At 29.0% G+C, this 13,899-nt stretch overlaps 1 protein-coding gene across 1 annotated transcript in view; it reads right to left on the minus strand.

Moving 5' to 3' along the window:
* The window catches only part of LOC107449029 (peroxynitrite isomerase THAP4), a 28,408-nt gene extending 15,337 nt beyond the window's left edge, over positions 1–13,071 (minus strand). The window contains exon 1 of the mRNA XM_071186477.1: positions 12,873–13,071. Within this exon, the coding sequence (XP_071042578.1) occupies positions 12,873–12,892 (20 nt within the window). The 5' untranslated portion in view covers positions 12,893–13,071. The remainder of the gene's footprint in view (positions 1–12,872) is intronic.
* Positions 13,072–13,899: the final 828 nt, after the last annotated feature.

Below are 13,899 nucleotides of genomic sequence, written 5' to 3' on the forward strand. Positions count from 1 at the left end.
CAAGAAAAGTAAACTCTATGACAATTTAATGAGGGATGGGAGAGTTTGACAGAAAGGGTACTTCGTTCCAAGTAATATAGAGGACACCAGAGGAGAAAAAAAAGGATATTTAGGAAATATTTTTCTAGGAGAATGAAATAAATAAAAATTCTAAAAATTGTCCTTTATTCTCTACAGTTACTGAGCTGCAAAAATTAATTTTTTTTCAAATCCATTACTAAGTATAACAGCGGCTGGTCAGCTTTTCTTTGAGGAGGTTTTCCTCGTTGAAGGATTAGCAGAACCAACAATTATAAGGCTAGAATGAGAATTGAAATTTTCACCACTATTTATAGCTGTAGAACTGCGTAATAGTTTTTGATTTATTGCTTTTCACAGTTTTTGGTTGCATTGAAAACAATATATGAAAATTCTCAGAAGTAAATCACCTAGAAATAGTTACTCTATTAAGAAATTGTTAAGAGCCGCTAATCCAAATTAATAAAAATTAATTCACCATTCATAATTTCATTTAATTCTCAATTTTACGTCACAATTTGATTTACTGCAAAAAAGCTATAAGACTTAGCAACTTTTAAATTTCAAAAATGCCAAACTTAAATAGCAAATTAATTTAGAAGTTCTCAAATTTCGAAGACCAAAAAAATTTTTTAAAAATTTAAAAGTATTCGTAAGAAATACGCAAACTTATGAAAGTCGGTAAAAAACGAAGGGGAAAATCGTATTTTGGTAAATTGACAAATTAAACGGTTATAAAAACAGTCTTCAAATACAGATCGTTTCGGAAGAAGCAAAATTATATTAAAGTAGTATAGTATCTGCATAGCTCTTTTCATTAGCACAAATTTATTTTTATATAACTTTAAATGGCATTTTTATTTTATAATACTAACAAAGCCAGTTTAAATCATAATTGTTTATTGATCATAAAATTGAGTTTTTTTTAATATGATAAGACACTATAACATGCATTAGATAGCATTAAAAAGTACAATTTCATAAAAATTAAGCACTTAAAATTGTATAATGCATTCCNATTCATAGATATATATATATATATATATATATATACAAATTTCTCAAGAAATGCTCAAAGAATGGAATTAATTTATAACTTTAGAGATGTTTCGTTCATGCAATTTTCCATACTTATCAATAATATTTAAAGCTTTCAGAGGTTTGGGAGCTTGAAAATAAATTACGAAAAAAACAACAAAAAAAAAACAAGTATTTTTTAACACTCTATACCAGAAAATCAACCAATAGCCTTGTAACTTGCAATGATTACTTACTTAGTTGTTATTTTAAATAACAGCATAAAATTTCGTAAACCTAGAGTAAATATTTATAGAGATAAGGCCATCTTTATATGTTGAAAAAAAAAGAATTTTTTTTTGCTATAACTTTATAAATATTCAATGGAATCAAACAATATTTTTAGAGTAATTTAAAATTAACTACAAAATTATTTAATTAAAATGTTTTTTTTTTTTAAAAAAATAGTTAAAAACTCTGCAAGATATAAGTATTTAAGGAAGTTCTTTTATACTAGAGTGCAATACAGGCACTCTAATTTATACTACGCATGCGCGTAGTATAAAAAAACTGATCAAAACGAATGAAAACGCTTGAGACAGCCATTGCTGGCAATCGACTGTAGTGCTTGTAGAAGAATTATCCTGATTTTTCTCTCTTTGTATTGATTTTACTTTTGAAATTTTATTTATCGAAAGAAAAAAAATTGTTCGTAGTTTCGTATATCTTTAATCTATGCATCGATATATATCTTCAATTTACATCTTATGTCTTAGCTTTACTCCAGAGAAACAAGAATTTAAAAATTGTAATAGCTATAGAATGATTTTTCGTACTAATACATCCCAAGAACTTTTTACTTGTCTAAAAATGCAGTTAATCAATAGATTCAGACTGAGGAAGTAAGCCTAGATGAGGAGATAATCGTTATTTTTTTTATTTCTTATTATTAATTTTCACTACGTAAACCCCAGCGACCAATTTAAGCATTTGATACAATCAAGATAATACATTGAGCTACATTTGGTATAACGAAGATAATACTGTTACCATTGCAAAAAATAAATAAATAATTAAATCAAATTAAAATAAAATTAATAAATAATTAATTAAATAGCCCAGACGTTAACATGAGACCACAATGAAACACTTAATTTTGCAGTGACGACACGTTGTGACGAATATGTAATTCATTCACATCTGATCTCTTATCATCACTATGACTAGGTTCAGATATGGATATGCCACTCGTCCCTTCGTGACGTCACTACAACTTTGAATGTTTCATAGTGGTTTCATGTTAACCACTGATTGTCGTCAAATTGTGTTGTTGCTATGGGTTTACATTGATCTTACTGCACAATGACGCTTCAAAATGTACCCGTGACTGCCGCATTTTTTTTTGCAATTTGATAGGGGATGTTATCTGGCATTAAATTGTGATTTAAACAATGTTTTCATTCAATGTGAACCAATTTACAGTCTAATCGATTTGAAAAAAAGCAAACAAGCTATTTTGCACCGTAAGTTAGTGTAGAGGTGTACTAGAAAACCATATTAAAGTTGTAGGAAATTTATTTTACATTATAGTGCAACATATTTTTATCTAGAACATTAAGGCCAACACCCGATACTCAAAAACTTTGCCAAAATGACGACAGAACATCATGCCGAAAACTGTCGACCACTTTGTTATAGAAAGAACTTTTGCCAGGATACTGGACTTTGAAGAAGGTGAATGCACCCCGATTTTGAATTGAGGAAAATTTATATTGCGTTATGTTTTTTGTTTGGCCATTTAAAAAATGATGAATTAGACACATAATGTACAATCCTTTCTTGTTTTTGAATATAGACAATTTTAATTCGTAACTGTGTAAACTTTTAATTCAAACAGTTTTAGTTATGTTTGTACCTTAATTTTCCACATATTATTTACTTTTCAATTTTTACTTCATTTTGTTCGTGTTCTTATTTCTAAAGTTTTTTCCCCCTCTAAGTTTAATCGTAATAAATATTATTTTGGAGTTTCGGAAGTAAGTTTTCTTTCCACCATATAGCTATTTTTATGGATATAAGCCATGGAAAAATTCGTGGAACCATAGAAAGTATCTTCGCATGTCACATTATACATTCTTTGTCGGAACCTAAATTTTCCAGCAGATTATTATTCAAATTAAATCGAAAGGGAGACAGCTAGTTGTGACTAATTATCACAACTAGTCTCCTTTTCGACAGAGAATGACAAAGGATCCTCTTTCCATAAGAATGGAAATGGTTCCATCTTTCAACATGCCTTTCCTTTCAACATGCAGCCACACCTGCGAGACACCGGGAGACCGGCGACGAAGGATAATGTAAAGACGAAACATGAAATGTCAAGGTCATTTTGCATGTTTGACTTCATGTGAAACTAGAATATTTCAAAAGAAGACATCTTTCAAAAATCGTACTTACAACGGCCAAGTACTATCTTCAACAGAACAGATGATAGTCGAATTCTTTGTCATGTTGTGACAAAATTGTCATGTTGTAGCTACATAATTATAGCATTCTTGGAAATTCCTTGAAAACATGGATCTTCTTTCAGTCCTATTCTAATTTTTTTTTTTTTTTTAGAACTGCGGTCAAAAGGTCAAAACTGGTTGGCCTTGAATCAATTCCAGCTATTTGTACCACAAAAGAAGAGCTTCTTCACGTTTTCCTACATTACTAATTTAAATTTTATAGTCTAGAAAGAAGCGAATTCGGTTGAACTATTAGCAAATCATAAAGTTTAAAATGCTGAAAGTGTCTGTTTTTTTTCAAAATACTAACGTAAAATCTTTACATAATTTTGATATTTTGAAGGGAAAAAAATCAGCATTCAAAACTCCATATTTTGCTAAACTCACTTCGTTCTTTACTTTAAATTTTATATTACTACTGTAGGTAGAAAAAAAAAATACTTTGCTACGAAGGGTTTCATAGCGGATTAGCGACGTGATAGAAGTTTTTCATCGCAAATTCTGCTTCAGCTAGTAAGCCATATAATTTCAATTGTTGAAAAAATAATCAAAATGCAAGAAAATTATTGGAAGGGGATTTCCCCATTAACTAATCCTAAGTTATTCTCTCATAATTTATTTTCCTTATGAAAATTTCTTTTCATTAATTGAAACTTCAAGCCTTACTCTAGGTTAGCCTAAACTTAATTTTTCTAAAAGGTTGAATTACTTATGAAGATGAGAAAGAGTTAGTGAAGAAAAGCTTTTCCCGTGCTATAGTGTCCTCTTTACTTTTCGAATTTAGATTATCGTAATAATACGAACTTACGAACCAATTTCGATCCTCTTATTCCCGTGGTTCTACACACTTGATCTTAGCTTAAACATAAGAATCCATGATTGCAATATTTTTGAAAAATAGTAAGTAAATGGAAAAGAGGAAATATTTTTCTAATTGAAAAAATGATTTCGTGACACAATAATGTATCTTTTGGGCATTAAATGTGATAATAAAAAATCCCATTATTATATATTTTTCAGTAAATAAATATTCACCTACAATTTTTCTTCAAAAATTTTATTTTATCATAAAAAAAATTAAATTTGTTATAAATATAATTATTTTCCCAAATTTCAATTGTCAAAAAATATTCTTAATTTTAATCCTGTTTTTTTTTTTTTTTTTTTTCAAACTCAATAGTGACATTTATGCAATTTATACAATAGTGACATTTTCGTTCAGCTAAAAATTAATATTGTGACTATGTTTTTTATTATTTATTTATTTTTATTAATTTATTTATTTTTAATTTAACTGTTTAATTTAGTTTGTAATTTGTAGGCGTGTCAAGATATACATATTTTTCACTTATTGAACTTAATTAAAAACAATGAACTGATCATAACCTATTAAGATCATCAAATTGTTTCATCAAGTTAAAAAAAAAAATATTTTTTATTCATTTTATTTTTATATTAAGTAATTTTTATTTTAAGTTAAGTTATATTAATGTAATAGTAATTTATTCTTTTTTATGCACTTATATATATATATATACAAGTAATAATATTAAGCACAAGGATCGGACGCAACTTTAATGTAGCTATTTTCATTAAAAATTTTTATCGTTATGTTTTGAGAATTTTTATATTCTTCAGGATTCCCACTCAATTTCAAAAAAAAAAAATTCCCTGACTTTTCCAGGTATTCCAGGAAAATTTCAATAAAAATCCATACCATATTTTATCTATACTAAGAAATTTTTCATCAGAAAATTTGGATTCTTTTATTTGTTATGCCAAGTATTAGATTTTTTCATGTAAAATAAATATCATTACATGAGGAAGGAAGCATTTCAGTATGTCTAAAGTGTAAAATTTTTACAATAAATAATTGTAATAGATGTTAGAATTATTTAACTCGAATCTCAATAACTGAGTATTGTAACTGACAATTTTAAGACTGGTTTTTTTCCAGTAAAAATAAAGGAATTTTCCAGGTTTTTGTAAGAAAATTGCGACTTTCCCTGACTATTCCCTGATTTTTGGAGACTCCCTGACAATTCCAGGTTTTCCCTGTTCTCCCTGACCCGTGGGGACCTGTTCTTAAAGCACTCCAAAAATTTTTTTAAGATAGAACTGATTTTTTGATAAATTAACACGGCTTGGCTTTATTTGGCAGAATTTTTCAGAAACTTATAGCTGACTCTGGATGAGAGCGATCCATATATTATATCAATGACTTAACTACTTTTTTTAAAAGAAACATTTATTTTCCTCATTTTACTTTTTTTTACAACAAACAAAACAAAAATAACAGTCAACCTATTTTTTTACACTAATCTCTAAATTACGCCATAATTTTTTTTGGTGTTATTCATACCTCAACTTATTTTTCCAGTCTGCATCATTAAGTTATATCCTATTTCTATAAAGTTCATGTTTTTAAAAATGATCTTATATTTTTTTTTATTCATTTGGCCGAAAATAGTTAAATTTTTTAGAAAATTGGAAGTAAACAAATTGGAAATAGATGTTAGTGAGGTGAGTGGGTTTTAGCCCATTGATCTTTTCACTAGACTGATTTCAGTCCTCAGGACTGAAGAGTGGCTCTCCTGTTTAAAGACAGTACATTTTACGTTCTAAGGAAATATATCTTAAACTGATTTTGCGACATTACAAGTAAAGTAAAAAGTGTGAGATCTACAAAATAATAATAGACACTCAATTCAAATATTTTCTACTAATTTTGTATTCAACCAGTGTTTTTTTTATCATAGAAAAAAAATGGGTGAGAATTTTTCATCCTTTCTCGAAAACAGAGTCAGATTTCAAAAAGTTAAGTCTGATTTCTAAAAACTAAAAAAACACAAAAACGCTTGAAAAAAAAATCATTTCTTTAATTATAATATATTTGTAACGTCTTCTATTTTTTAAAGCATTGAATATTTTTGGTGCATCATCATAGAAGATTTTGCCTATACAAGGTATTTGTCCATCTTACATTAGTACATAAAAAATTTGAACGTCTTACATGAAGAAACCTTACCTACTGTAAACACGTGGTTACAGAGAAATGTGTTCTGAAAGGGGTTGTGTTCTGTTGTTCGAAAAGGTTCTGAACATTACTGGTAAATAGGGAAGCTAGATAACGGAGCAGATGTTGAAAATAATGAAAAATCCAGGAAGAAACGTGAAACGGATTTTATTCTAAACGGCGTAATTCGAAGCTTTTTCCAAAATGCGAGAAATTTTTAAATTAATTTATAGAGTGCGCGAATTTCTCGCGGTAATCATTTTTTAATGCGAGAAAAGAAGAAAATATGCGAGATTCTCACGTTCTCGCGCTGTAGTGAAAACATTGATTCCACACAGTGCAATTTACGCTTACTTTAAATTTTATTAGGGAAATGCAAAATAGGATTGTGAAATTGTAATGTTTAATTAGCAAAAATGGAGCTAGTTGCATTTTTTACATTGCAGTGTACGTAGGTCAAAGTCTTCCTATGAATTTTATATTTCAATATATTTTTTAAAGCATTAAAAATATCCTATATTAACAAAATATTCCTAAAATCTTTATTTTTTTTCTACACAGTAATCTTGTTTCGTAAAATGTACAGATTTCACATCTCACAGTGAGCAAATAATCTGTACAATCTACATTGTCTGTCAAAAGACAGCTTGCCTCAAGTAATAATTGAAGATTTTGTTGGTGAAGTAACAGATGAGTGGTCTTTTTATTTTTGAATTAAAATATAATCAGGGTCTTTGCCTATACTGTTATCTATTTATTCTGGTCAAAACCTATCTTATACTTACCATGTACTTGTTTTAGTTATAAAAAATCTCTCTGTTAATGTTAACAAAAGAATTGCCACATCTAAAANCTTTATTTTTTTTCTACACAGTAATCTTGTTTCGTAAAATGTACAGATTTCACATCTCACAGTGAGCAAATAATCTGTACAATCTACATTGTCTGTCAAAAGACAGCTTGCCTCAAGTAATAATTGAAGATTTTGTTGGTTGAAGTAACAGATGAGTGGTCTTTTTATTTTTGAATTAAAATATAATCAGGGTCTTCGCCTATACTGTTATCTATTTATTCTGGTCAAAACCTATCTTATACTTACCATGTACTTGTTTTAGTTGTAAAAAATCTCTCTGTTAATGTTAACAAAAGAATTGCCACATCTAAAAACTCAAGAATAAGCCTGACACTATCTAAGGCATAAAGAATTATCAAAGATGATGTAACAGGAAAGATTACAGATTTATCTTCACCGAGAAGTCACAATTTTTTTTAACGCTGCGTATGCTACACAAGGCCGAAAAGAGACCCGAACCCAAAGAATTGACGACCAGAAGCAAAACCTAATAAATTTTCTAACCTGAGATTTTTTTTTTTTTTTTTTCACTTTATAACCGGCACTGTGCATCTGACTTAACTCTGAGTTTACGGCTATCAGCGTTCAACTTCCTACCCTCGTAATTTTGGACTCAACCCATAAGATAGGAGAACTCCTGGAAGAAGCAATTGGGAAAATTTTCCATCATGGAAGGATTTTTGATGGAACTAACCAGTATTTGCGTTACAGGAAGAGGAAAACCAATAGAATCTCTCATGGTTAGCCTAACGGCAAGGGGATTCCAACCCATGATCCCTCTATTCCTGAGGATATTTTATGTTAACACTATAGCCGGTTCAATTTGGGAGCAGAATTCATATCGATCAACTGTCACTGGAATTCGAACCTGGATCCTCTCATTGTAAAGTGAACACTCTATACCCTGAGCCACCAAGGCTCTTGGGAGTGTGTATGAAGTGCTCAGTAAATGATTGAAACCTTCCCGAAAAGATAAATTTAAAGAGAGATTTAAATGTAAAAGTTCATATAATTTTAGCTCAGGAAATTTAAAAAAAAGATATTTTGATCATACTAATCTACAATTTAAATCTTAGTAAATTTGTTGATAAAATTATTACTATTAAATATTTATGGTTTTATCAAAAAATTAACTGCAAAGCAAACTTTTTAGTTGTCCATATCTTTTCTAAAAAAAACTTTTTTTTAAAAAATTTGTTTCAGATTTAGAAATTATTTTCAATTGTATTCTTTACCTGTGTGTATTATACTTTAATGTATATTTGTAGATTCATTCGCGAAGTAAAGGTGGCATTGTGTGCAATTCTGATTAAAACTCTACAATGTGCGCATTGCTGCCATGACGTTGGTCATAAGATTTCTGTAAGCTGAACCTCCATGACCGCATGACTCACAAAAAGATCTTTATGAATTTTCAAAGACAAACAAAAATACATTAAATTAATTATGCAGCACTTAAAATAATGTAATTTTCATTTTAAAAGTACAAAAAATACTTTCAATGCCTACTTTTAATATGTAAGTGTTTATACATTATATTTCAAACCATTCCATATTCTTTTTTATCTTTTGAAAGCAAATTTTAAATTTACCCTCTTAAGTCTTCTGAATAAATACAGGGTGTCCCAAAACGACAGCATAAACTCTGCACAGCTAGATTCTTCGTTGGGAGTACATAAAAACTGCCCAAAGAGGAGTTCCTGTACGATCCGCAGTTTACGAGAAAAATACGAAAAACAAAGTATGACGTCACTACCGGGGCAAGAAAAAAACACTTTATTGAACATATCAACAGCAGTATACTATGCGCAATTTAAAGCAGATGTTCAAAGTGTCCACCGTGCATGTCGAGGCAGGCTTGAGCACGCAGTGTATATATTTCCAATAAAGTGTTTTTTTCTTGCACTGGCAGTGATGTCATACTTTGTTATTCGTATTTTTCTCGTAAGCTATGGATCGTACAGGAATGCTTCTTTGGGCAGTTTTTATGTACTCCCAACGAAGAATCTAACTGTGCAGAGTTTATGCGGTTGTTTTGGGACACCCTGTATAATAAAATGTGGTATTTTATAACTCTTTTTCTTTTCTTATCTTTTCAAATGTTTTTTTCTTTTAAATCCTTATTTATTTATACATTTTTCTTTTGAATTTTAATTTTCTGTTACCATCATGTGGAATACTCAATAGTGATGCTCTCAAATTGTTAATGAGAAAATATTTTAATATTAAAAGTTATTAATTATAGATAGTTCTGAATACGTTTCTTATATTAAAGAATATTTGATATAATCTGTCCATTTTTTCTATCTGTATGAAATGTCCGATGTTTATTAAGCTCAACAGAATATCAATTGCTTGCACTCTTATTTGTTCTATTTTTTATTTTAAGTGAAATTATTATAATACTATATTTTAGGTTTTCGGAAAATAATTTAGATAAGTATAAATTATCTCTATTCTGCTGCGTATTAAATCTGTGTTTCTTCTACGGAGACTTAATTTTTAAGCGAACAAGAATGTGTAAAAAAATCAAAGCTTTGTTCTGTATGAGTTATGCTTTTTCTACTAATTGTGATAAGGTCTGTTGTTTAAACAGCAAGTCAAAGTAAAAAAAAAAGAAAAAAAAATCAGAATACAGCCACTCCCTGCTATAGTGAACCATCTGGAGCTCAAGTAATAAGTCCACTATATCCAAAATCTTTGAGGGAAAAAAATCCTGTGCCATTGTTGGAAACAGTGACGGAAAGAGTACGCAATTTACTTTATAAATTATTAACTAACTAAATATGTAGTCCTTTTACAATGAAGTTTGCCTATACCGAACTTCTTCCTACAACGAAACTTTTAATAGGAATAGCTAATAACTTTTAAAATATTCCCTGTATAATGAAGTGATTGTCATCCTATATCAAAACTCTTTTAGAAAATTTTAGACGTTTATCAATTTTCGTCATTTTCGGAGTTTTTATTTTATTTTCATTAAGTGCTTATCCGATTGCTGTACATTATTTTCGAAAAAAGCTGTAATTCCAATCATTGGACAACCAATTTGCTCTTCCATGGACTAGTTTTGGAACCACAAGCATTATTCATTTAATTGAGATTAATCATTTTAAGCACTCCTTTATAACGTGAATTTCTTCATTTTAAATTAAAGATCATATTATTTTATAACCGTGATTGAACGGTCGACTCAAAATTTGAGTTTACGACTAATAATAATGTTCAATTCCGTAGCCTTGTAATTTTGAGCCCAATCCAGAAGACAAGAGAACACCTGGATCAAGTATTGAGAGAAATTTGTCTTCGTAAAGACTTTTTGATGGAACTAACCCACATTTGCGTTACGTGGGAGGAAAATCACGAAAACCTCACAAGGTTAATCTGACAGCAAGGAGACTCTTACCCATGATCCGTCTACCACTAAGGATATTTTACGTCAGCACTGTGGCTAGTGCGAGTCGGATGCGAAAGTCATATCGACCAGCCATCGCTGGGATTTGGACCCGGTTCATCTCATTGGTAGGTGAACGCTCTATCACCTGAGCCATCGCGGCTCAAAGGTCATATACCTTTGGAGTAAACACTTAAACTGAAGAGTATTGTTTATTTCGATAACTACAAAAAATTAGTCCTCAATAATCGCTGATTTATTAGCTGTTCACTATAAGTGCATGAAACAATACTAATTTAATAACAGTTCAGACCAGATCACTAAATGTTACCTACAACCGAGTGTTCACTGTATCCGAGGTTCATTATAGCCGGGTTAGATTGAATTATCTAGAATATTATTCAATTATATTGCTTTCTCTAGTGTATTCAATTAATCATAGCATTCTAAATTAATACTGACAATAAAAAATACATATACTATACATATGGTGACGTATGTATTGAGAATAAGATGACTTAATCCTAGTATATGTTACGCGGTGGGTTTGGCGATACTGGCGATGTTTGGGAAGGCGATAAAATTTGGAATCTGTAGTGGTAGATTTGGCTACACATTTATTTTTTTAAATATTGGAGTTTTAGTTCTGTTCTTTTGATGCCACTGCCCAAGCAACTTATTTATGCTATACTTAATAAACACTAATTATTACATATTGATAGTTATTAGATGATATAAATGAAAAATGTATGAATAATTTTGATAATATTTTTGAAATTTCAGATGGCTGCATGCTATCTTCATTCTCTCGGCTCAACAACAACCGAAGACGATACTTAAATAAAAAAAAGAAAAATCTTGTTTTTAAAACGTATGATTATTGATTACTATAGTTTTAAGTAAGAGCATATTGTTTATGTGTCAATCGTCGCAAAATAAATGATTATTTTGATTAAAAAAAAAAAGCGTACTTGAAAAAAAAATTAAGCTTAGGCACATAGAATGTGGTACACAATAGGAAACAATAAATTAGAATTTTACCTTGTGAACAATATATTAAGATAACCATATAGAATATAACATTTCAATATTTACATCTTTTATTTGTAAAAGTTTTGATATAAATGTGAAGATTTATGCTTGGCCACATCAAGACAAGTGCGAGCTTATAAAATGAAAGCCTCGAGAGGGATAAATTTTCTTTACATATAGCGGTAGATAGTCACTGATTAAATAAAAATAAATAAAAAAAATCACAAAATAGCCTTTTAAAGTGTAAAAGCATTCTAACAAATTAGAGTTTAGGAAGATAGAAAACACACGTATTAATTTAACTTAGAAAAAAACACGTGTTAAGTTTATTTAAAGAAAGAAAAAACAAGTGTTAAGTTAACTTCAAAAATAATTAAAAAAAAACACGAGTAAAGTTAACTTAATAAATGAAAATAACTCTCTTAGCACGTCAAATTTCCGCTCGGTTATTGTAAGATTGTCTTGCATTCTTTTCTTTCTTACTACAAGTTTCATAGTTCATAATAAAACTTATAATTCGATCTTGTTTTTTTCTCTTCTTATTTTTAATGTTTTTTTATGTAATGGTACTTCTTGTTCATTTTCCTATACACCTACGTTATTACAAAATGTAAACTAAAGCAAAAAAATATGAGGGGAAAAAAGTAGAAATATAACTTAAAGAGGGGAAAAGCACTTAGCATTGTTGTGAACATCGAACAAAAAAGAAGTCAAATTTCAACTCTGTAAATGTATTTCCTTGGGCTGGAGAGTCGTCCAATGGTATTTTTTACTACAAGCTCAACGGCTAATAATTACGGAGTGTTAAATTCTTTTTTTATTTAATTGAGCTCCTTTTACGTTTCTAATTTCAAGATTATTAAATTTTTTGTGTTTAAAAAAAAAAGTCATTTAGTATACAATTTAAAGTAACACCCACAATAATATTTGTTGGTGGTGCTTGCGTCTTTTTAATATATAGAGACAAATGAATAAGAAACATATAATTCAGAACTATCTATAATGAATAATTTTTAATTATAATAAATTACTTACAGCTTCACTACTAAATACATCCAACATTTCACGTGTGTGGTACTAGTTAAATGGCTTCAATAGTTAAATGGTTTTTTTAGTATCCGCCACGAGGGAGCCACGTGTCTTCCTCATCACTAAACGTCATCGTCATAAGGAAGACCAATAAAGAAGTATTGCAGCTTCTCATTTGATCTCAAGGTGACCTTAGGTCAAATGGACTTAAAGACAAATGAGAATTTTTGATGGTCAATATCAAAAATTTTAATTTGAAGATATGACAAAAAATTTAAAATACCTAGAAAAAATATCGATAATTTTTATATGATATAATGAGATATTTTCCGATATATCACGATATTTTCTATATCACTAATAATTTAAATTATTCAACTTTCATTCGTATACTTTATCACTAGCATTTAAAAACTTGATTAATAATTTAGAATGCTTTGAGCAAAGTTTAATAACTTCTAATAATTGATTCATAATTTAAAAATTAAGCATATCTTTAAAGTACATGTTATTGCGGTAAATGAACGTATTTATATTTTAATTCGAATCTTTGAATTCCTCCTCAATTGTTTTGCATATAATAGCTGAAGAATTTGTTACTTGCAAATATAATCACATAAAGTATGTTAAATTATTTGATAAAATAGATTCAAATAAAGATTTTTCCAAACAGCTCATAAATTACTAGTCTAATTAAATTGAAACTGTAAATGATTTATAATTTCAAGAAATGAATGTACTTATATTCCATTACATATTTGCATTTCTTAATTGAGCAACAATAATTTTCTTGAAAAAATTTATTTATTTTGCCTACAATTGCAGATAATGAAATTAGTTATTACAATCTGTTACAACATAAACAAAATATTATGAATAATTTTAAGTTTAATGTTTGTTTATATAAACTCATATTGCCACTGCAAACTTTAAAAACTGAAATGAAGTATACACCAATAGATTTGACCCTATCTAATAACTCACATAATTCATTTGCTATACACAATCATTATTTTTGGATTTTATAAGTTGT

Source organism: Parasteatoda tepidariorum, chromosome 10 (assembly GCF_043381705.1).
Source record: "Parasteatoda tepidariorum isolate YZ-2023 chromosome 10, CAS_Ptep_4.0, whole genome shotgun sequence".
NCBI lineage: Eukaryota > Metazoa > Arthropoda > Arachnida > Araneae > Theridiidae > Parasteatoda > Parasteatoda tepidariorum.